This window comes from Glycine max, chromosome 18 (assembly GCF_000004515.6).
Source record: "Glycine max cultivar Williams 82 chromosome 18, Glycine_max_v4.0, whole genome shotgun sequence".
Lineage (NCBI taxonomy): Eukaryota > Viridiplantae > Streptophyta > Magnoliopsida > Fabales > Fabaceae > Glycine > Glycine max.
Window position 1 is genome coordinate 55,518,779 of NC_038254.2, and position 22,755 is coordinate 55,541,533.

The window sequence follows — 22,755 nt, forward strand, 5'->3', positions numbered from 1 at the left end:
GTATATGTGATTGGAGTGGCGGTGCCTTGGTCCATGTGGTTTGGAAACTGTTTCATGGAGGTTACTGTCCCAAGTTGGATCAATTCTGCGGGCCAGTCCCTCTCACCTAACAATAGCTCCTCAATTTTGCACCTAAACGGGTCATTAACATCATAGTTAGTTGCTTCTTTTGGGCTCTCAGAGAAAATGAAAACCTAGCCAAACTAGACCTTTCTTTTAGGTTTTGCATTAAATTATTACAATTCAGTTCACCTTCTGCTGGTTAATGTAAGAGGAACCATGCATGGATCAGGGTTTTAAATTACAACTGCTGTCACTGATTTATTGTGTTCTTTGATATTGCAGAAAATTACGGATAATTACAACCAATTAATGTGATTATATGGTTGTATTGTGGTTGGAAACACAACCAAAAACCTAGAAGTTGCAGGAAAAATTGCAATCATAGACCTTTTTAAAAACCTTGATATGGATACTCACATAATATATACATCTAATTGAATTCCATCATTTCTTATCTTTCTTATGGCATGATATCATCTATATACATCCATATTTTTCTCTCTACATGATATGGATACCTCTTTTTTTCAGTATAAAGTTTTTTTTACACTATTGATTGACATATGCATGTGTGCGTGAATAATTTTTGTGGTTATAGCAACTATTATATTGCAAATTGGTCACGATTCACAAACTATTCTTTTATAAAAATAATTTAATTTTTGTGAGCTTCAACTGGCGTACAAAAATGAAGCTAAAACTTGACAAAGAAAAAAGGATAATGTTACATGCAGCTTACAGACACTACTGCTCCTGCTGTTCTGATGCATTCTGGCTATTCACAAAAGTAAGTGTGATTAATCACGAGCTGCGTCTGACCTAGGGTTTCTGTTACAAATCTGGGGACCATTTTTTGGACCATAATTTTACCCTTACCAAAAAACCAGTTATTAGTCTCTATCATTTTTTTCAGATAAAACACGCTAGAGATTCCAAACACTACTGCTTGTTCAGAGTCTCTTACAGCCTCCGGCAGCTTGATGATGATAACAGAGAGGAACTCTCTATTATTGTTTAAAGAATTTATATATAATCCTTTTCCTTTCTCCTTTCAGAAACAAGTAGTTTTTATCTTTACCTTCATCCTTTTGTTCATATTCTCCCGTTTTCTTCTTTACATCTTATCCTTTTTCTTTGTTATATTTTGTGTTTTCAAATTAATAGAAGGTATAAATGGTGAAAATGAACTTTCTTCTGGCTGCAAAGCTGTATCGATATAGCCTTTTATACTCCTCACCTCTTAAATGATTTAAGTAGCTTGAAGCCTTTAACGAAGCAATTTTACTACTGTTTTGAAATGTTTAAGGTTAGTGTCTATGGAAGGACTTCAACCTTCAACGACTGATAAAGTTCTTCAGAATTTCAGGTTTGCACAAGGGTATCCATCTCTTTCAGATAAATCATTCAAACCATGATGTCTTCGGTTTTTTTTTTTTTTAATGAATAAGTGTGATGAAAAGGAAGGGAGCCATAGAGTCACTTGCCTTTGTTCTTTTTCTAGAATTATAAGGCCAACTTCTTTTTTCTTGGAAATTAAAGAACATTGTATCTTTTGGAATATTAGTCTTCTTTTTAGTTTTTCATGCTTTTTCATTTTCAAAGTTTTGCAAACTTGAAGATATTTGTTTAGGCCTTAGGGTATTTAAGAACTTCTCCATAACCATAGTTTTATCAACCATTGAGCTTGATTAACATATTTCTATTCATCAAAGAGAAATCAGGTTAGTTTGCAGCATTCTCCAGGGTTTCTCCTTGTGTGTTCGTATTAATTTATCCACGTTAAATAATGACAAGGAAAATTCTGATGAATGATTATCATGTTTTACCAAATGCTATCGTGGGGGGAAATTTTTGGGTTTTGAATTGATGGCTAAACCAAATCGAAAGGTGAAAGAATATATTTGAAGACTTTTCCAAATGAAGAAGAGAAGAAACTTGGCTTACGTTTCTGCATCTCACACACACATGATTAATTGACTTTCTTTTGAAGAAAGCATGCGCCATGGGGCTAATAACCGTGTCAGTGTCATCTCAATGAAAAGCCTCAACTTGCCTCCCATGCATATCTCTCTGCAAAAGTTGTGTGGTCCTGTTTGTGCTCAGTGGGTGTACGTTTTCAAAAGATATCATAACACAATTGGTCCCTCACCTACCAGTACCTTTCCCTTCTCCGAAGTAGCTATCATACACATAGACATGACAATGCTCTAGGACAAGGCACCACAACTTTTAAATTAGTTATCCAAAGTGGATTTCTCTGTTTGTCTTCTAAATCCTCTTCATATGATGCCTTACTGTGTCTATTTTTGAACCAGGAAGAATTAAAAGCCCATACTCTAAAATATAATGACTGAAAAAAGAAACCAGTTAATTCAGCCCAAGAAAACTGATCGATCAAGTTAAATCATTAAGGATTACATGTCAATGATTAATTAGTCTTATACAAAATCATTATTTTGGTATTTCTTTTCAGTGAATTTGGATCGAACGATAATGACTAATGTTTGAAAATCCATGTTCGCATCATAGCAAATAAAAACTTCTACTTTTCAAAGCATAAAAATAGAAACCAATAATTATATCTTTTTCATTGAACTGTTTAATTGAAAACCAAACACACTTATTCTTTCAAATATCGGAATCAATTTAAGAGATTAACCTAACCCTTATTCATTCATGCATAACTTACTACACTTAGTAAAATAAAGCTTGATTGTTATGCAATTGTCTGTCCAAAATTTGATTGATCAAATTTAAGAGTTTGATGCTCTCATGTCCTTGAAAACTTTTCTTGTTGAAGAGTTTAACAATACGTTTGTTGAAAACTACTTATATATTAATATTAATAAATTAAGAAACGCAGATATTAGTTAACAAGACTACTCTTAATAAGAACAACATTTTCCTTGGTGGTTTTTAGGGTTGCTGTTTCCGTGGATCCCCATGTGATGCGCTCAGTCACAAAACCTTTTGTAATTGTCGATAAAGTGTAACCAGCCGTTATTCGAAGCGTGTAGAAATGGTCCCCTTTTGAGGTCATTAACTGTATTAATTCGGCTCTCTAAACAAAAACTGTATTAATTCGGTTAAGCCTTCTGTGCTAATAATACAAGTAACATTTTTTAAAGACCCAAACATGAACAATCTTTGTACAGAAGTCAAGCCTCTTTCCTTTTATAACAAACCCTACCTTGAACACTTTACCTACCAAAACAATATTAAAGTAATTTGTAACCATATGTAATTAATTAATGTTTGACAAAGTTGTTTAATTTCCCCAAGGTTTGTGAGAACAAAATATCAGGATATATAATCCATACATTACTTCTAATAAAGAGAATGATTGCCCATTATGCTTGACCATAAAATGATAAGACATAGACTACCATATTAATTTGACCAATTGGGATGTGTGCCACATGGCAAACTACGCGCCATTGCTTTATCTTTCAGTGCGGCGTGGTTAGTTCAATTCTGGCATCTTCCTTTTCCAAGCTGCGGACTCCAACTTCTACACTAAGTTTATTAGGTGCAATCAGAGCCAAGTCAAGCTCTTTAAATTTTGTTCTATCTTGGTATGCAAAAGCACAGTGCAAACTTCCTCCTTCTACCTTGGGGTGTTTAGTATCCAAAGTGGTAGGTGTTCATGTGAATTTGCCATATGTTATTAACTATAACTAGGGTTTGTATTAAATTTGGATATTGAAGTCTAATGACATGTTTCCCATGTGAACTTAATTGAATATTGTATATTATTGCTAAATAGTTGCATTATTGTTCCTGCAAGTTTAGTTACATCCTTTCCTGACTATGGTGCAGCTTTTTGCTGCAGTTTTCCTTATGTATATATATGATAGATACCTATGCTTCTAAATCTAAATGATTTTTGAGTTTTTTTTAATATATAACTGCATTAGATTTTGATTCTTTTCAGTACTTCATATATTAATATTCTTAAATCCCCTGATCAAAATCACAACTGAACTATATGATATTTTTTAATAATAATATCCATAATAGTTGCTGCAGGTCAGCGATCTGTCTCATGAAGTTATCTTATCTGTTCTTCATACATCCACTTCCAGAGGGAAACAATATGAATTTTAAATATTAATTGAATTTATTCACCTTTAAATTTGATTAAATTTCATGAAGAAACAGCTTCATCCTATTTCCTATTATTCTTATTTAATGTGTTTCTATGCAGATTCTTAGGATCGAGAGACAACCAGTAAATCCAAACAATGAACTTAAAATTTAGCAGTTTCCTTGTTGATGGTACCGTGGAACAGAATTTTGACAATCACAAAGTGGAAGGACAAAACTCAGCACCTAGCAACCAACAATGAGAGACATAAGATCATGATTAAGAGCCCCAAAGAAGCAGATTTTCCATTAAAACAGGAGGGTCATTCTCAATCAATTACTGATCCTGAAAAGGCAAAGGCTTCAGCGAGCTCAGTAGCACAATGGCCAAGATTGAAAGATCCAAGGATTGTGCGAGTATCTAGAGCCTTTGGAGGAAAAGACAGGCACAGCAAGGTTTTCACAATAAGAGGGTTAAGAGACAGACGGGTGAGGCTATCAGTACCAACTGCCATCCAACTCTATGATCTTCAAGATAGGCTAGGGCTCAGTCAACCTAGCAAGGTTGTTGATTGGTTGCTCGATGCAGCTAAGCATGAAATTGATGAACTTCCACCACTTCCTGTTGTTCCTTCAGTGAATAACTTCACCCTTGGTCATCCATCTGCTGTTACCTCTAATGAAGCTACCACCTCAAATTCTCAGCCTAATGAGCAACTTCTTAATATCAACAGAAGCATTCAGTGGGAAGGTTCAAACCAGAATTCTACATGGAAATTAAAGCCTAAAGAAGTTTCACGAGAAATGATTAGCACTGATAAACCAAATTGGATAAGTAGAAGTGAAGAGGATAAGCAAGGAAGCAATAATGAAGGTCCTAGCACACGTGTTATACCAAATATTAATCTCTTACCAAGAGCAAATCTTAATCATCCTTCATTCTTGGGCTTGCTGAATACTATGCCACATGGTTACCAATGGGAACCTTCTGCTGGTGATGTTTCTCATCAGTTGGGAAACAATGGATTTGCAAACCAAACAGATATGCACAGCATTAACGTTGTACCTTTCCCAACATCAACATTGTCATTATCAACTGGGAATTCTCAAATTCTGCTATGTCCTCCAGGAACAGCACAACCATATTTCCCTTCACATGTTACAATGGACATGGATCCGAGACAAATCAACCACTATCAGATGTTGAGTTCAGGTTCTCAAAATCCATTGGCGAATTATCTCAATCATTCTTTCAGCTTGGCTATGATGACTCATAAACCTCTTCATTCACCCAACAGCAGCAAAAGCCCCTCCCACAAAGACCAAGATTTCCCTTCCAACTGATACACAAAATACAAAGTATGTCTCAATTCTCCTCTCGCAATTTGCATGGATCATGAAGACTGTGAGAAAGATTCTTCAGTTACAAGATATTCCACGGTTACCACGGGTTTGAATAATCATTTTGTTTGTGAATGCATGTTTGGATTTCCTTTTATTTTTTTCAATTATATAGGTAAACCTTAAATTTTCCCTTCAGTTTTTTGAGTTTATATATGTATTCCCTGAATCGATCTAACATGAATAGCTTTCTAAGGGTATAATGTAAGAGCTCTCCTTTAAGTGACAATGAATAGCTTAAGAACTATAAGGGAATGTGCATAACTGCATATATTGTGCGTATCTTTTACTCTTATATACGGTGAGAATTGTTCTACTTGGATTATGTTAAAGGAGTTGGATTTTAGAGGGAAACAGAACCGAGAAGACAAATTTTTCATTTATATATCATAAATATGCCTTATCTTTTTAAAACTTAAGACATAAAATAACATATTAACATAAATTTAATGTCTTAATGTTTTATTCATTTTAATAACATTACTTAAATCTCTTAATTTAAAAATAAAAAACCTTATCCTCGCTTCTCTTGTCATCCAAAATCTCCCTTACAAACACATGCAAACCTTTAATCAAGTACCATCTGTTATGTCTTGTTGTCTTATCATCCAACCTTTAATTTGTTTGTGTTGTTATTCCATGAGATGACATAAAACGAAATACAATACCTAATTTCTTGTTCATGAGCGGTCACCAGAACATTGATCAACCACGGGTTATTGTCTCAAATTAAACCGTGATTATGACTTTCCCCGCCAGTCACTAAAAGGTGGTGACACATGAAAATAACATATCTCTAAAATTGCTGCACAAAGCAAGGAAATTCAAAGAGGACATTGGTCTGCATGATTAGGGAATATTTTGATACTAATCACATTTTTTATGGTACTATGTACTTAAAGAAAAACTGAACAAGAAAACAGAAGTTCAGAGTACTTGCACAGCTTCAGAATAAAGCTTAGTGATGTCTTTCAAAAAAAGTCAACTTTGGAAATGAAAGAATAAATTATTAATTAGAAAAGACGATAAATAATCTCAATCGAAGGATAAAACAGAATACAAGGACGAGTGTTATGGCTATACACTACTTTATTTAAACGTATGGTGGGGATAGTTTTGCAGAATACAACAACCATTTGCTCTGGTTATTTCAAAATCGGTAATTAGGAGTTTCAATTAGCTTATATATAAATAGATAGATATGTGTTCACGTAAATGCTCCTTTATATTGTACACTTAATACTTTATGTTCTGGACGAAGAGTTCGAGCCCAATTTGATAAAATACAGTATAAGTCAATGAGTTTTCCCAACAAATTAATAGGGTAAGCACAGGTTCATAACTCATTTTGTCAGAAGTAGCAATTCTGTTACGATTAACTCAGATTGACACTTGTCAGTTGTCACTCCGTTTCACATAATTAAGAAACATCGCAATAGGCACAGAGGGAAATATTTCGTTTGAATATACCATCTATGAGGATTGAACACTTTAATTATTCAGTTCCATGGCTATTGTAAACAAAAAATTATTGTTGTTATGAATTTTAAAATATTCATTATAAAAGTTTATAAATTTACACTTTCTTTAAAGAATAAACTTACATATATATATAGCAATTTGTGATTAAATTATTGAGTAAAACTATTTTACATTATTATTATATATTCTATTTTCTCTTAATTATTACAAAAAAAAAACAATTAATTCTGCTCTCAAAGCACCTTTTAGTAGTGGTAGTATAAACTATTATAATTAAATAAAATGATTATAAGATATAATTATAAACATGTGAAATTAATTGAGAATAGTTGGGATTAGCTGTAAATTAAAAAAAATGGTGTGAATTAGGATTTCTGGTATATAAAATTAATAAAATAAACATTTATATATATATATATATATATATATATATATATATATATATATAATTTATGAGCAGTTGTGATTTTTTTTATCAAGCGTGTTTACTTTTTGCCTCATTAAAACTAAAAAAAAAGTCAAAATACCAAATTAGCAATTTTGCCTCCTTAAAAATAAATTAATTATTTTATATATTTTATTTCAATAAAAAACTATCAAATAAAATAATTTTTGCGTAATACAGTAATTTTTAAATTAAAATTTTCATAATTTTATAATATTTATAAATGAAATACTTGTTAATTACATTAAATTTTTCCAAAGAAACGTTATACATATGTTCTTGACACTTTAATGTTGTTTTCGAGCATTGGCATCATCATCGCGAAACGTCACCGTTATCATCGTTGGACATCCCTAAAGGTCACCAATTGTGTCAAATTGTCCTAATAGGATTTCTTTTACAAACAATTTCTCAGACCACAATCTGGTCTGTTACTAAATTTTCTCTTGAAGGGTGCTATTTTTACACATGCAAAACGCCATTTGGACGGATGACTTTGCTTTGGATCAACACGTGGAGGAAAACGCCATTATCATTGGCAATTTACGTTGATCCCTCCATTGTCATTGGCGATTTGACCAAGTTAGGTGGGAAACGCCAGTATGACTGGCGATTTGACCAAGCTAGGTGGGAAACGCCAGTATGACTGGCGATTTGGTCATGCATGGCAGACACTTTTTTCAGATATAGCTGGACGAACAACTTGGTCATACATTCGACGTATATTATATCAATCATCAATTATAATCGTATTTAATTTTTTTTCGTTAAAATCAATCATTCCTAATTTAACCACAATCAATTACAATTATATTTAATTTTTTCCGTCTAATTTTTTTTCATTAATATCAACATGCCTAATTTTTTTCCGTTAAAATCAATCATTTCTAATTTAACTACAATCAATTACAATCGTATTTAATTTATTCTGTTTAATTTTTTTCCGTTAAAATCAATCATTCCTAATTTAACTACAATCAATTACAATTGTATTTAATTTTTTTCCGTTAAAATCAACCATGCCTAATTTTTTCCGTTAAAATCAATTATCCCTAATTTAACTACAATCAATTACAATCGTATTTAATTTTTTCCGTCTAATTTTTTTTCATTCAAATCAACCATGTCAATGAACAAAAATAAAATAAGAAAGAAAAGTAGTTGAAAGCATAAACATATTGCATTAAAGTTTGGATAATGAAAAAATTGACATTGGATTTTTTTAATGTATTTACATGTACATAAATATAATTTTTCATTTTAAGAAGAATTTTACAATCCATGACAATCTTTTTATGATTCTTGAGTTAGAACCTCTTACTCCCATTTCTATCTTCAAACGATCCTCTTAACAATATTGATATCATGTGAATAATAAATTAATAATAGTGTGATTGATTAAAGAGAAATAAGGGGAAGTGTTCCTTTGAAAAAAATATCCATCCAAATATTCGATTATAGTCGAAATTGTATTGGCCAGGATATAGTGAATAATAACCACCCATCCCACTTAACCAAATAACTTTTCATTTCAATCATTAACAAACTCTATTATTATAAATACATGAGTACATTGCAAGTTATGGATCTTCCAATTACATATTATTCTAATGATTCACATATTGATTTGAACGTTGAATATTTGAGTAGGAGAATTGATTGTTCATAGAGATCAAACTAGAGAGTATTTTAGAATTTGATAAGAACATGAATCAATTATGTTTTATCTTTTTCAATTATCTAATGTCTTGTCATAGGGTTATTGTTATTAATTGACCCAATTTTGAGGAATTGACTGAGTTAAATTTTAGGAGAAAAAATGATTAAGACATTGATGATGATTAGTCCAAAATGACCCGTAAATATAATTTTTTGATTGTCTATTTAATCAATGTTAGAGTTAAGATTAGTTAAAAAGTTCATACTATCCTCTATTACTTCAAGTTTGAAAGATAAAATAGACTTTTATTAGAAGAAATAAAATTTATATTTATGTTTAAAAAGAAATTAATCTTCAATTATTAGCTAAGGATATCTTTGGTATGAATAAAAAGGGAAAAGAAAATAATATATTAATTAAACAATTTTCAATTATGTTTTAACAAAATTGATTTTATTTTTTCTTAAAAAAACTATTTTATTATAAAAAAGAAAAATTTATCATGATCAAAAACAGATTTGCATTCCATTGTTATGGTTTGCTTTCGAGAGGGATACTATATTTTGCACCGTTGCTTTCTCTCGTTGAAAACGACGCCGTTGCAAGGGAAACTTAACATTATTCTTTCTTCCCTTTCATGCCCCTCCCCCAATTAATCTTTGATTTATTAGAGGGTTCAAATCTCGAAACCGCATCGTGTCCGTAATCCTTCTTCCAAATTTCCAACCTCCCTCTGCCTCTTCTAATGGTATCTTATCTTTCGATCGAAGGGTTTGCAAGGGTTTAAGCTCAACCAAACCCTAAACCCTAAATTTCCCTATTTCTTTTCTCGATCTTCCACTCTATCTCTTTCCATCTCATAAATTTCGAATCCATATTCTCTCACCTCATGCACTCAGATCAAATCCGCACTCTTTTATCACTGGTAAGTGTTTTTTGTTTTTTGAAAGTTTTAATTTCCATTTATGAATCTTTATTACCGATTTCGCCTCCCTTTTTAAAGGACGAGTTAGGGTTTTTGCTTAGTTAATAAATATTGTTGGTGGGAAACGCGGAAAATTTGATCTTGGCATTGAGCTCAAGTTCTGTGTATTCTGAAGCCCGTTTTTTTGTTACAATTTTCTCAGAAGTGAGTGACTTTGTTGAGGTGTGGTTCTTGGTGTGGTATGATGAATGATAGTGATTTGGGGAATGTGTGCTGTTGGGTTTTCAAGTGATATGAAGTGCTGAATATGAGCAATGGCGGTGGGAAGACTGGAAGACAGCTTGAACAGCCTGGCACATGGAGGAGGAGGAAAGTTGGTGGTGGTGATGACTATGCCCGGGCTATAGCTAAGATTGCGGTAGCACAGGTGTGCGAAGGCGAGGGATTTCAGGCGTTTCAGCAGTCGGCTCTCGAGGCGTTGTCTGACGTTGTGGTTCGGTATATTTTGAACGTGGGGAAGTCTGCACATTGCCATGCTAATCTTTCAGGTAGAACTGAGTGCAATGCTTTTGATGTCATTCAAGGGTTGGAAGATATGGGATCAGTGCAGGGGTTTGCGGGCGCTGCAGATGTTGATCACTGCCTTGAAAGTTCAGGTGTTATTCGGGAAATTGTTCATTTTGTAAACGATGCTGAGCCGGTTATGTTTGCACACCCCATTCCTCGGTTTCCAGTTGTTAAAGAACGGGTGCCTAATCCAAGCTTTTTGCAAAAAGGAGAAGAGCCTCCTGGGGAGCATATTCCTGCTTGGTTGCCTGCATTCCCTGATCCACAAACTTATTCTCAGTCACCTGCAGTGAATGGAAGAGGGACAGAACCTCGTGCGGTCAAATTTGACCAAGAAAGAGAGAGTGGCAAGGGGGAGTGGCCTGCGTTGAATTTGCAGCAGCAGATGGTCTCAAATATGTTTGAAAAGTCTGCCTCGATTGACCCTGCAGATGCTAAGGCAAAAAGAGTAGCAGCAGAAGGTAACCCGTTCCTTGCTGCACCTTTGAAAATTGAGGACAAGGAAGTTGCTTCTGTTCCCCCTCCGGCTAAGCTTTTTAATGATGAAGCTCTTGATAATCCTGTTGTGGAAAATCTTGTTGAAAATGAACCGATTTCAGCATTGGAGACATTTGCTCCAGCAATTGAAGCAATGAAAAGCACAATCTGTGATTCCAAGGAAGATCAGACAAAATTTTGTGCCAATGAGAAGCCTACGGTGCGTTTTAAGATTGGGATTAAAAACAAATTATTAGGAAAATCCATTGGTTTGATCCCACAAAAAGAGGAGCATGAAAAGACTTTGCCATGGTTTGCAATGGAAGATGAGAAGGATGACAGAAAAAGAAGGGCTGAGAAAATTCTAAGGGAATCTTTGGAAAACCCAGATCAGCTTGTTCAGTTGTAAATTAGATTGCTTTAATTAGAATCTGTATACTTGATCAGGAGAATGTCAGGATAGCTAGTTCTGGGATATTCAAATTTAGGTAACTGTCTGTTTATGGGCATTATAGGATGGATATTACTATTTTGCTCTGACATTATCTCCCTTTAACAATCTTTCAGGTATGTGCATGTCAATTGTTTGGTAGATCAATTTATGATTCTTTCTATTGAAGTCTTTTGGCACTCTGTATGATCTTATGCTAAATATAGCCATATAAAAACATCTCAACTTCTGACTTGTGGCAGTTACTCTGAATTGTGTATTGAACACTTTTACTTTGTAGTTAATGCTACATCTACAACTAAATTCCTGCAAAAAATCACTTTCCTTTCTGGTTAACCTACACACACTTGTGTGTAAACATCCTGTCAATAACACTAAATTAGCTCCCACCATTTCAGATCACATGTTATATTAACTAACAGTTGAGAGGTTTCATTAAGTTAGTTAATGGTGGCAGATAATTCTCTGGGCATTTTCATTTTGCAGTATTCTTTTGTATAAATCATACCCGCTGTTTCAAATCACATGTTATATTAACTAACAGTTGAGGGGATGTTGCATAAGATTAGTCAATAGTTACAGATATTAATCCCTTGCGCTCATGTATAAACAAGTAGTTTCTGAGAATGTCCAGAGAGAACTTTAGTCATAACTTTTGTATTTTCCATTATTTCTTTCTTATTAGCATTAATTGTTTGTTATCTTGGAATGCCCACATTTTTGCTGGTACGAAGAAATTGAGGTTTGCACTGCTATTTTATCTTCATTTTACATTGTTTTTTTTTGGATTTGCTTTTAATTCTGGTGAGGGCAAGCCTGGTGCAGCAATAAAGTTGCACCTTGAAGACCAGTTGGTCATAGGTTTGAATTCAGAAACTGTCTCTTTGCATAAGGGTAACCCTCTTCTGTACCTTCGCATGGTGAGGAGTCTTGTGGCTTGGGTACATTAGTTTGCTTTTAATACTGATCATCTATAAAACCAGCTATACTCTATGCTCAGTTAAGCACTGACGAGAGCAAAAAAAAGTGTAAAGAAGACTATAATGTTGAGAGGAATAATTGGGCATGCAAGACAATTTTAGATGAGGTATGAATATTTTGGGCATGCAAGAAAATTTTAGAGGAGGTATGATTATTTTGGACATGTGACCTAATGATTTATGCCTTAGCTTTCATGTGCAAGTGACCTCATGATTTTTTAGTGCCGTGTGAAATATTTAATGGATATAATGGCAATATATGACGAAGTTTATGAATTTGCCTAAGGCTGCTTGGTTTTGATCATGTGAGAAGGTCAAGAAAGATTTTCTAGTGAGAAAAAACGAATCAGATGGAAGTTAGTTCAACTAAAATGGTACAGTAAGACCAAATAAAAACTTGGTAGAAGAAATCATTAAAAATGATCTTTATCAAAGTTTTTTGAAATGTGGTTTTTGCTAGAGTCCAATGACAATTTTACTTCATTGTTAACTTCATCTAATGTTTTATTAAGTTCTCGTAGCTAAGGCGTGGTTGTCAATACTGTTGTTGCGATTTTGTGTTTATCTTGTTCTCCTCGACATGTGTTGAGTTTGACTTCTCAATTTTTGGTTTGTTGCAATTTTGAGTGGTGTATTCAACTGCTGCTTTAGCTTGCAAAGATTTTTCGTTTATTCTTAAGAAACTTCATTTGTGTTCCCTTTCCCTGACCTTATATGGCCTTTTCTTGCCAAGTTTTTGATTAAAATATTTTCTTTAGATAACTAATTGACATGAAATGCATGACCAACATGTAAATGCAGCTTGATGACAAATTCTGAATTTGAGCAATTTGTTTTTGAAGTAACGTGCTAGTAACACAAATCCAATTGAAACATTTGTTTGTACTAAGCCTCGTCTGTTTCCGCGTATATATGTAGGATCTGATATGCTCGATTGGTCGTTCTGCATTGTGGAATTAAGGTTAGACATGAACTACCCCTCCCCCATTCTTTCTCACCTCTTCCCATTGTTCTGAAATCATTGTTAATCTTTTAACAGTATCTTTTTACTAATCTTCCTGCTTGCATTATAAGTATTGGATTTTTATTTGTATTTGCAACATATTATATATTTTTTCAATTATTACTTTTTTTTTATAAAGTAGTAAGCAGATTTGTTGAAGGATTTATATTCTTTTTTATGGTGGTGCTTCCTGGAATCAACGTTATCCTGTAGAATAAAAGATGTGTTGGCGTGGACAAGTGATTGAAGTAGTTCTGTACATTTTGCTGTCAAATTTATGGAATGACATCTTCTTATGGAATGCAAATTTATGGAATGACATCTTCTTATGGAATGCAAATTTAGGGCTGAAAAATGAGCCGAGTCTGTTCAATCCAACTCAAATTTTATACAATTTTGTTTTTCAGCTCAAAGTTTGACTTAATTTAAGCTTACAAAGTATCTGGCCCAGTTCGCAAGTTTTTGAAGTCTTTGAATTTAAAAAATCTCTTTTACTCTACCATTTTTTCTGTGTAAAAAGCAATAGTGGAAAACAAAATATAAAAGGATTAGAATGAAAGATTTTTTTTGTAAGATCATGAATATTTTTGGTAAAGTTAAAAGTAATTGAGGGTTACAACCTTAAGAAATAAAATGGAGTTTTATTCAATAATTTACACAACTCGCTCTTTTAATATATTTAGTATAAATATTTTATACAGTGTGCGCACACATTCTTGTTCACTTGTGTATCAAATTCATTAATAAATTAATCGCTTATAGTTAATTCAAGCGTAACTTATTTAGTTCTTAAGTCAAACTCATCATGTTAATTAACAAGTTGAGTTTTAAATCAATGAGTTGGTTCAATAATTATCAGTCTTAAGTGCAATAATATGAAAATGGTTGTAGGTATATGATTTTCCGTTTTCCCTTTCGGGTCTAGATAAGTATTGTTCAAACTCAAACTAATGCACAACCACTTTTGGACTGGGTTGCTTTGCAATTTTGTTTCAGATGACCTACGTGACTTAACCCAACATCATTCATCTTACCAAATTTATGAACTTTTTTTATTATATTTTTACAGTATTTTTTTTAATTTAATGCACATGCATGATAATGATGATTGCATTAAATGCTCATGAAGAAAATGAAGTGACAATAAAAGAACCGGTGCATCTTGAAGCTATGGCTGTTTATTGAAAAAACGAGACCATTTTTTTATACAATATTGATCATAAGATTTTGAAATTGAGATTTCATATAAATGATCCGAACTTCTATATTATTAGGATGGTTTTAGTAGGTTAAAATGAGGCCATTTTATTTTAAGACATAAGAATAAAAATCATAAGAGAGAAGATGTAACAAATTAATAAAATAAATTGAGATGAGGGAGGGCAGCGTTCTGGAAAGTGGAATGAAATTTTTAATTAAAATAAAAATGAAAATTGAGATAATTTGAGAAATTCATTTAATGAAGTTTTAGAATCACATCCTTGTATAAAATTATTTAAGTTGGATAAAAAATAATAATGTTATAATAAAGCTCGTGAAAAAATTAATAAATAATAATTTATCCCCCAAAATTAAATGGTTTAAAGGATAAGTATACTTAATAAAACTTTTCGTAATTCAAACAGAATTTTTGTTACCAATCGGACTTATATTGTTAATAGATTCTTTCATGGAGAATGAGTGGGTGTTTGATAAATCTACAACTCATGTAGATTTATTTGTTTATTTTACATGATTTTTGCATTAACTCAGAATTAAAGAGAAAACAACTCAAAACAATTTATAAATATTTTTTTTTTGCTGAAAAAAATAATAAAACGAAAAGGCACTTCCAATATTATCAGGTAAGACGACAAAGATCCATCTAGAGGATTATTGCATAGCTCCTGAACTACATGAGAAGAATTATCCACCAAACAAAAAAATGACATTAGGGGATTATAAATTATTGATTAAATTAGTAGTGTCACATATTGATGACGTAATTTAATTATATTAAATATTTGACAGAAAAGTTTATCACCTATAATGATTTTACTTGATTAAGATTGTCTCTTCTAACCGAGAAAGGTGGCATAGACCATAAATCAATAATTGAAGATTTTATATCACTATGATTTTTTTGTACATATCACTATGGTTTGTTAGGATTCAATTTGAATTAAAAAAGAAAGAAAAAAAAAGGACAAAGTGATTCGGTCCATAAATTAAACAGAATATACACAGAGGAAGTTGGATTCTACCTATGGAGATCGTGTTATGTTCGTGCAATATGTAAAACTCGTTGCAATATTTTCAACACCCTGTGAAAAACGATACTGATATACGTTTATCTGTGTATTTATTCATGTATTTATAAACATTGACTACAAATACATGAAGAAAGACAACAAAGATAAACATAAATGTGCAACAATTTATACAAAACACGTGAAACTGCCAATTAAGCAGCTTATTACCCATCAAACTATATCATGTGTAGCTAGATTAGAAGGGTGAAATATGAAAGCCTAGAACTAGAATATACTTTTTTTCTCCTCAAACTGCTTAGCCAAAATTCCTACTTGTAAAACACCAGTTGCCTGCAATGTGTACCAGGATGGTTTGCTACTTCACCTCTCACAACCTCAGTTATCAAATCTTTAAAGATCAAACGTTCAACATCCAACACAATATTTGGCATCTCATTGCAGCAGTTAGTCCAAATTGCTTGGTGATGCTTCAAATTCTCCTCCTCATGAACTAAACTGACATTCCTATTTTGAGGTTGCAACTGATCAATTTCTGTGCATAGCTCATCCAAAAGCTGCTTCCCTTTTAATGTTGTGCCTGCTAACTCATTTGGTTGGCACCACAATGCAGAAGAACTATCCAATATCAGCTTTTGAACTAAAATGTCATTGACAACATCAAATATGAGTTTTCTTTGCATTTGCTCAGGGTTAATATTCCTGGGAATCTTCTTGGCACTGCCTTCAATGTTCAAAGGCCTCTTTCTCTTCATTTGTTCAAGTGCAAAAAACAACTTTGGATTAATCAAATGACCCGGCGAATGAAATATCTGGCTATAGCTGTGGCCACTGAGCAGACCTGATGCTAACAGTATTTGCGCTATATACTTATGGTCAGGATCCCTATTATTATTGAAATTGAAGAGTTTCTCATCAATCCAGTCAATTTCTTGAAGAAGATCCACTGAGCTCTCTTCACTATCCTCATCAGTGCTTAGAGCTTCACCTGCAGCAGAAAATTTGAAGAAAATAAAAAATGTAACTTCAATCTTTTCCTTATTATTTTATAATGCCACTAAAATGAATGTATATTGGCTGCAGCAAGTTACTTGAATTTGATAAATTATTTTAGATTATCTAGGATTCAATCTTTGTTGCTTACCTAAATTTTTTGAGATGTCTGATTTATTTTTCACTGGAGATGGTGGGTCATCCTTATAGAATGCAGCATCAAGAACAGACACAGGGCTTGGTTGTTCTGCAGTAATCATGGTCTCAGCCTTCCTCAACTCTTCAAATGCATTCTGATCAACAAAAGAATGTTAAATGCATTCAGATCAACAAAAGAATGTTAAATGCATTCAGATCAACAAAAGAATGTTTAACCAATTGATATAGATGCAGAATCTTGCTATGCAAGGAAAAAAATTCTTACATTTTGACTCATGCCACTCAGCTGGATGGAGGAGCTAATGATCTTTCCAGATTGATCAATGCGAATGACTTCAATGTCACTATGACTGGCCGAGCTGCTTTTGTCATCAAAATCCGAAATGATGTTCACATGATGCTTAAAATCCCTCCAGTGACAGCTGATCTCACTGAAGCGTTCATTTCTTTGCTGCAAAGTGGAGAACTTATGTCTTGGTGTTGAACTTGGAGAAGACAATTCCACAGGTTGCCTATTGTGCTCTCTTCGGTTAATTCTGGAATCTGATGATGGACTGGTTGGTCGCGAACACCTCTCCAAACCAAACTTCTTTTGAGGTCTGGGGCTCCCAGTCACATTTATATAACCATAGTTGGTGGTGCATTCTCCATTGCTGTCTTGAGAAACTTTCATGGATTGCATCAACTTTGAAGTTCTCATGTTGTTTTTATCGGATGAACAAACTTCTTGTCCAAAAGGATCCTTGATATTTTTTGTTGTTGAACTGATACCTCTAGCAATTTGCTTGTCAACCAATCTTCCATTTGTGGGATTACTAGGGGAACACTTGCTGAGACCAGATTTACCATGAATTGACAATTCTGTAGACGACAGATTATTGGGTTTCCTAGTAACTTTTGCTGGTTTCATGATGACAATTGGCAATTTACTACCCTGGGTTGAATTTGACATCTCAGCCGTTACAGATGCTGTGTCTTTTTGTCTTACTCGTGGGCTTTGTATTTTTGAGCTTTCGTTGAGATTAGTATTATTCCTATTGTTAGATGGAGAATTTGAAGCCTGATCTCTAGCAATGTCTACTGAATACTTATGTCTCTGCATTGCTTCAAGAATCTGTTTAAGGGCTCTGAGATCCTTTCCAGACTTTTTGAACTCAAGTTCTGCTACCCTTTTCTCAATTTCCCCATACACAGTGAGAGAGGACTTTGAGGCTTTTATATCAGATTCACTTCCCTTGGAAGCTTGTAATTGAGAACTTTGAATCGTATCAGGTTGCCTCCATGGAGTTGATTCTATCGCAAATCGTGAATATGGCATCATATTTGTGATTGAATCAGCCTTTTTGGAGTGTGGCAAGGTGAATCTTTGGCGTTGCTTGTCTTCATCACTTGTACAAGATCTTGACAAGAGCTCATTCTTTTTGGTAGAACTACTAGAAGTTCCCTTTGGACTCCCACAAGTTTGTGTACACTCAGGGAGGGCTTCAAGTCCCATCAACTTAGCTACAACACTGGAAGACCTTTTGGAAGTTTCTGGTTCTTTCAATTGGTTAATCATTGTGCTGGAGGTTCTCCCGTACCATCTCGGTGAACCCTTCAACTGGTTCTGAGACTTGTTTCCTTCATTGAAACCTCTATTGGACCCTTCTCTGCTGTCCAAAGAAAGTCTTGGAAGTTCCTTATGCTTTGTGGCAGATTTGAATGTTTCATCATAAGAGAGCCGTGGTGAGTCCCAAGGTTTTTTTTTGGACTTGGCAAGAGAATGTAAAGGTTCATTGGCAACTGTTTCTCCTCCATTGACAGATTTGTGTGACCGCAAAGGCCGGGGGGAATCTATGTGTTTCAAGGCATTAGTCTGACCCTTCTTTTCCTCTTTAGCCCCAGTTTTCACTGACAATCGTCTAGCTTCTTTATGCATTGAGTCATTGACAATATGATGGAAATGAAGGGATTGCTGGTGCGGCTTATGAGGTTGCTTCTTTGCTGCTTTTGAATTTGTGTTTTCTGGAATTCTGGTTTGATTTCTTGACGGTGATTGTATCTGAATTGTTTTGTTAAACTCATGGGATGACATGCTAGATGAACAAGATGACGAAGACAAAGAAGTTATGGATGATTCTGTGGAGAATTGTTGCTTTTCTCTAGCAGACTTCAGATTCTTTGCCTGCATTCATACAAAACTTTAGATTGATTTTGCTGAAATTCCTCAAAGAGTTAAAACTACTGCTATAGTGCTATCTTACCTTAGCTTTCTGCATTGTACCATTGAGCTCTTGGATTTCATTACTGCTTCCACCTGAGAAGGGAAGGAAACTTTAGGTAGAAGTTATTAGAAGTAATACGGAATATTTTCTCAAAGGTTAACTTCAAATCCTGAGTACATTTTTTTAGAATTCTTTTTCAAATGTCTGTTGCCATGTTTACATGTTGAAGATTCATAGAAAAGTTAGAAATTAGTGATATAGCTTTCATGGATATGAGTCCAGCATAAACCTGGAAGATGTCAGTGAAAGAAATAAGGATGTTGAGACACAAAAATCTTCAAATATCCACGGAAAATCCAAAACATAGAATGATTCTATTGTAACTTCAAGCACCCATGTTGTATTTAATGAGGAAAATGCAATAATTCTAATTCTATGACTACAAGGTACATAAAAGATATATATTGATTGGTATCTCTGACTCTGAACGGTGTACCCCCATTCTAAAAGAATCGATTTTTCTTTCAAATATATATAAAACCTTATCTGAACATCCAATATAAAAAAATTCATATAAATTTTCAAGTTTCATGTCAATCTTCCATCTTTAGACATCAAAATGTGAAAAGTCAGATTCATATCTTGGAATTGATTATATAGATTACAGTAACTACAGAGGAAATTCCCAACGGAATTTTTACCAGCCAAATTAAAAAAATGTACATATAGAATATATTTTTGAAAAGCATAAGAAAAAAACTTCACTCCAAAATTAGTTACTGGCATGATCAAATTTAAAGTAGTGTACTAAATTTATAAATTCAATAGACAGATGAAATGTACGAAGTTTCATTAAAATGTGAATACTTACATCGGGAACCAAACAAATCCAAGTTAGGAAAACGGGATGGAAAAATTGCCACATTTATAAATTCGCTTTGTCTTATAACTACATGCAGTGGAAGAACTTTAACTGCCCCTCAACAAACCAAAATAACAATGAAGTTGAATGAAAAAAGAAAAAAGAAAAAGAAGATAACTCTGTGCGATGACAAGTTACTGACACGTTGAAATAGGTTAATTGTATCTGTACATTAATGTAGAAGAAAGCGAATTCTGATATAAAAAAAATGGTAATTCATACAACATTTTTCACACACATACTGATACTCCAGACATGACGAGAAGCAATTGAATCAGCAAGCCTACAAAATTTCTCTATCTCAATATATGAGAGATATCAGAGAAATTTGTACGCACAACTAACTCTTTTAATTTTAGGGTATGATTAAAAATCATTTAATATTTGTATTAAATACTTTTAATTATTTTTAAAAAAACCAAACTAAACAATTTGTGTTTTTTATATAGCAAAATCACTTTCTATGTTATTTAAAAAAAATTGTTTACTTGACCATAACTTTACATCTTAATTTTGATATGCATGACAATAATTTTTTCTCAATCAAACATACTTATCCCAAAATCTATCAGAAAATATTAAAAATATAGCAAAACTAAAAGTAGTACTAACACCCAAGGTTTTTAATTTGACTGCAAGGTCAAGTTTTTTTTTTTTTTTAAAGATTTCTTTTAGTATTATAACTGTGATTGCATCGGAAATGTGAATTGCGACTAAAACCGCAATTTAAAACCTTGTAACGCCATTATATCATTTTCAAAATGCTGAACAGAAACAAGTATATCGCAGAATACCTGAAGTAGGCCTGTGCTGAACGTAGGTGGCAGAGCGTTGGCCTGTGAGGAAACGATGGCGGTCAAAGAGCTGAAAAAATCCAGTGATGCAACCAATTTGCTTCTGCAAATCTGGGTTTTCATCCTTCAAGGATTTCAAAGCCTTTCCAGACATTTTTGCTTCCTCAAGCTTCAACTTTGCAGAGTCCAAAACTAAAAGGCTTTGAATCGTTAAGCAGTAACAACAAGAACCATGTTCCTAAGAAGAGAGAGATCTTCTGTTTCTTGGATTCAATGGAAGCAAAAAGGAATTTGAATGGTGAAGGTGACTCAGAGTCAGAACAAGACCTGGTCACAAGAATTAAAAGCTTCAAAACAAGATATAATGACAAGAATTTGCATGTTATGTGCTGGAATATGAAGACTTGGTCACGCAAATTTCATGATGTGGAGGTTATTTTGTGCGTTACATGCTTGTGCATGTGTGTACAAAAGAGAATGTCCTTGGACAGAATCAAAGAGAGAAGAATGAGATGCTGTGGAGAGAATATTATTATCTACTGCAGAAGCAGAGGGAACAAAAGAGAAGTGGAAACAAAGGAATCAGCTTGCTACCACTAGCATCCACCTTCTATTGTTGACTACTAACAATGCACAAACTGAAGAGAGAAAAATTGAGCAGCCCAAGAAGAAAGATGTGTCTTGTTAATTTTCTCTGGGTTTGCCTACAGAATGAAAGGATTGGTTTTTGTTTTTTTGTTATTATCTCAGCAGGTGCAGAGGCCAGAGTGTGCTGTGTTGGGTTAGAGAGGCGTTGAGGTGTTGTAATTATTATATATGTAAGGCAAATGTCGAAAAACAGGTTGCTTAGAATATAGTATAAGAAGTAGAGACAACCTTTTAATTACATTACGTAAGAGAGAGGGAAAATGGGTGGAATTTAGGGTGTCACAAATCTGAGTGTCTCAGAGAGAGAAAGAGAGTCGCTAAAAGTTAAAGGACAATACTCAATTTATGAGATTATTGTATATTGTGGGACTATTATGTTCTTAATTTTCATATGATATAAAACTGAAGTTCTATTAAAAAATTAAATTGAAAATTTCTATTTATGTAGAGATTAATTAAAATTATGGATATATGATAGCTTTGAATTATATAATAATTTGTCTTTTTTTAGAATGAATAAGGGGAAAAGAAGAGAGAAATAAAAAACTGATATAGGTGATATAATGAAAAGTAAAATAAAAAAATAAATACAATAAAAATGAGATAAAAAATGAATATATATTTATAATTTATAATAAATTAAAAGTTAAATTCTTAATATCTGTGTGACACAAGTAACAAATAATTTAGGCTTTTTTCTCCCTCTCATTATGACTAAGTGAATGAAATAATACATGTTGATCGAAGAATTTATACTTCCTCTAATATCAAATATAAGATAAAAAAAGATATGTTGACTAAAAAAATTAAATAATTATATTTAAATACATAAATCTCAATTGAAATTTGATACTAAGAATATAAAAGAGTCATTGACACTAAAATTTTAATTAAATCAAAATTATTTTAGAAATAATAATATTAAAGAAATAAAATTAATTAAAATTTTCTCATATTTATTTATATTTCTTATATTTAAAACCAATAATCTATTTTTTCAAGCGATTAGTCTTTCTGGTTGTAAAGAATACCTTTCTGTCAGAAAAAAAGGTTAAATCCTCAATAAAGAAACAGAAAGGAGAAGTGGGATAGGCGTGTGTGAATGTGTGGGGCAGGTAATCTGGTCTGCTCTTTGGTCATTTCCTACCACTTCCATGTGGACAAAACAACGTGGGTGGGACTGTGACTTGAACCTCTCTCCATGAGCATGTGGAGTTTGTCAGAGTTGAAAAGAAGAAGAAAAAAA

General features: G+C 33.1%; 3 protein-coding genes across 9 annotated transcripts; 2 read left to right on the top strand and 1 right to left on the bottom strand.

Moving 5' to 3' along the window:
• The first annotated feature begins 1,151 nt into the window (after positions 1–1,151).
• On the top strand, positions 1,152–5,832 carry LOC100816424 (transcription factor TCP13). 2 transcript variants are annotated; one of them, XM_041012190.1, is made up of 2 exons: positions 1,152–1,429; positions 4,271–5,832. In XM_041012190.1, exon 2 carries the CDS (start codon positions 4,339–4,341, stop codon positions 5,491–5,493), a length of 1,155 nt encoding a protein of 384 aa, XP_040868124.1. In that variant the 5' UTR covers positions 1,152–1,429; positions 4,271–4,338; the 3' UTR covers positions 5,494–5,832. The 2 variants fall into 2 exon arrangements, with proteins under 2 accessions (XP_040868124.1, XP_003552583.1); XM_003552535.4 differs by lacking the exon at positions 1,152–1,429 and adding an exon at positions 3,486–3,699.
• Positions 5,833–9,734: 3,902 nt separating this feature from the next.
• On the top strand, positions 9,735–13,953 carry LOC100815889 (transcription initiation factor TFIID subunit 8). Of its 4 annotated transcripts, none has more exons than XR_005889754.1 (4): positions 9,757–10,062; positions 10,265–11,594; positions 13,456–13,498; positions 13,683–13,953. XR_005889754.1 is itself a non-coding variant. In XM_003552534.4 (2 exons), exon 2 carries the CDS (start codon positions 10,370–10,372, stop codon positions 11,513–11,515), a length of 1,146 nt encoding a protein of 381 aa, XP_003552582.1. In that variant the 5' UTR covers positions 9,735–10,062; positions 10,265–10,369; the 3' UTR covers positions 11,516–11,725. The 4 variants fall into 4 exon arrangements, 1 of the variants encoding a protein (XP_003552582.1); XR_005889753.1 differs by having other exon boundaries at positions 13,754–13,953; XR_005889752.1 differs by having other exon boundaries at positions 13,456–13,953.
• Positions 13,954–15,802: 1,849 nt separating this feature from the next.
• LOC102660880 (protein LONGIFOLIA 1) lies at positions 15,803–21,715 on the bottom strand. Of its 3 annotated transcripts, none has more exons than XM_006602881.3 (6): positions 21,469–21,715; positions 20,862–21,188; positions 19,185–19,237; positions 17,207–19,105; positions 16,934–17,075; positions 15,803–16,777 (listed from the first exon to the last, which is right to left on the bottom strand). In XM_006602881.3, exons 2-6 carry the CDS (start codon positions 21,013–21,015, stop codon positions 16,101–16,103), a joined length of 2,925 nt encoding a protein of 974 aa, XP_006602944.1. In that variant the 5' UTR covers positions 21,016–21,188; positions 21,469–21,715; the 3' UTR covers positions 15,803–16,100. The 3 variants fall into 3 exon arrangements, with proteins under 3 accessions (XP_006602944.1, XP_014626646.1, XP_014626647.1); XM_014771160.2 differs by having other exon boundaries at positions 21,456–21,715; XM_014771161.2 differs by lacking the exon at positions 21,469–21,715 and having other exon boundaries at positions 19,185–19,254; positions 20,862–20,981.
• Between the last annotated feature and the right edge of the window lie 1,040 nt (positions 21,716–22,755).

Bases quoted from the DNA above. Each gene is read 5' to 3' on its own strand.
- LOC100816424 (XM_041012190.1), top strand. From the start codon at position 4,339: ATGGTACCGTGGAACAGAATTTTGACAATCACAAAGTGGAAGGACAAA.
- LOC100815889 (XM_003552534.4), top strand. From the start codon at position 10,370: ATGAGCAATGGCGGTGGGAAGACTGGAAGACAGCTTGAACAGCCTGGC.
- LOC102660880 (XM_006602881.3), bottom strand. From the start codon at position 21,015: ATGTCTGGAAAGGCTTTGAAATCCTTGAAGGATGAAAACCCAGATTTG. The intron at 19,238-20,861 runs GTATTCTGCGAT...TTCCCTTCTCAG, and splicing joins TCAGCACAGGCCTACTTCAG to GTGGAAGCAGTAATGAAATC. The intron at 19,106-19,184 runs GTAAGATAGCAC...GTATGAATGCAG, and splicing joins GTACAATGCAGAAAGCTAAG to GCAAAGAATCTGAAGTCTGC.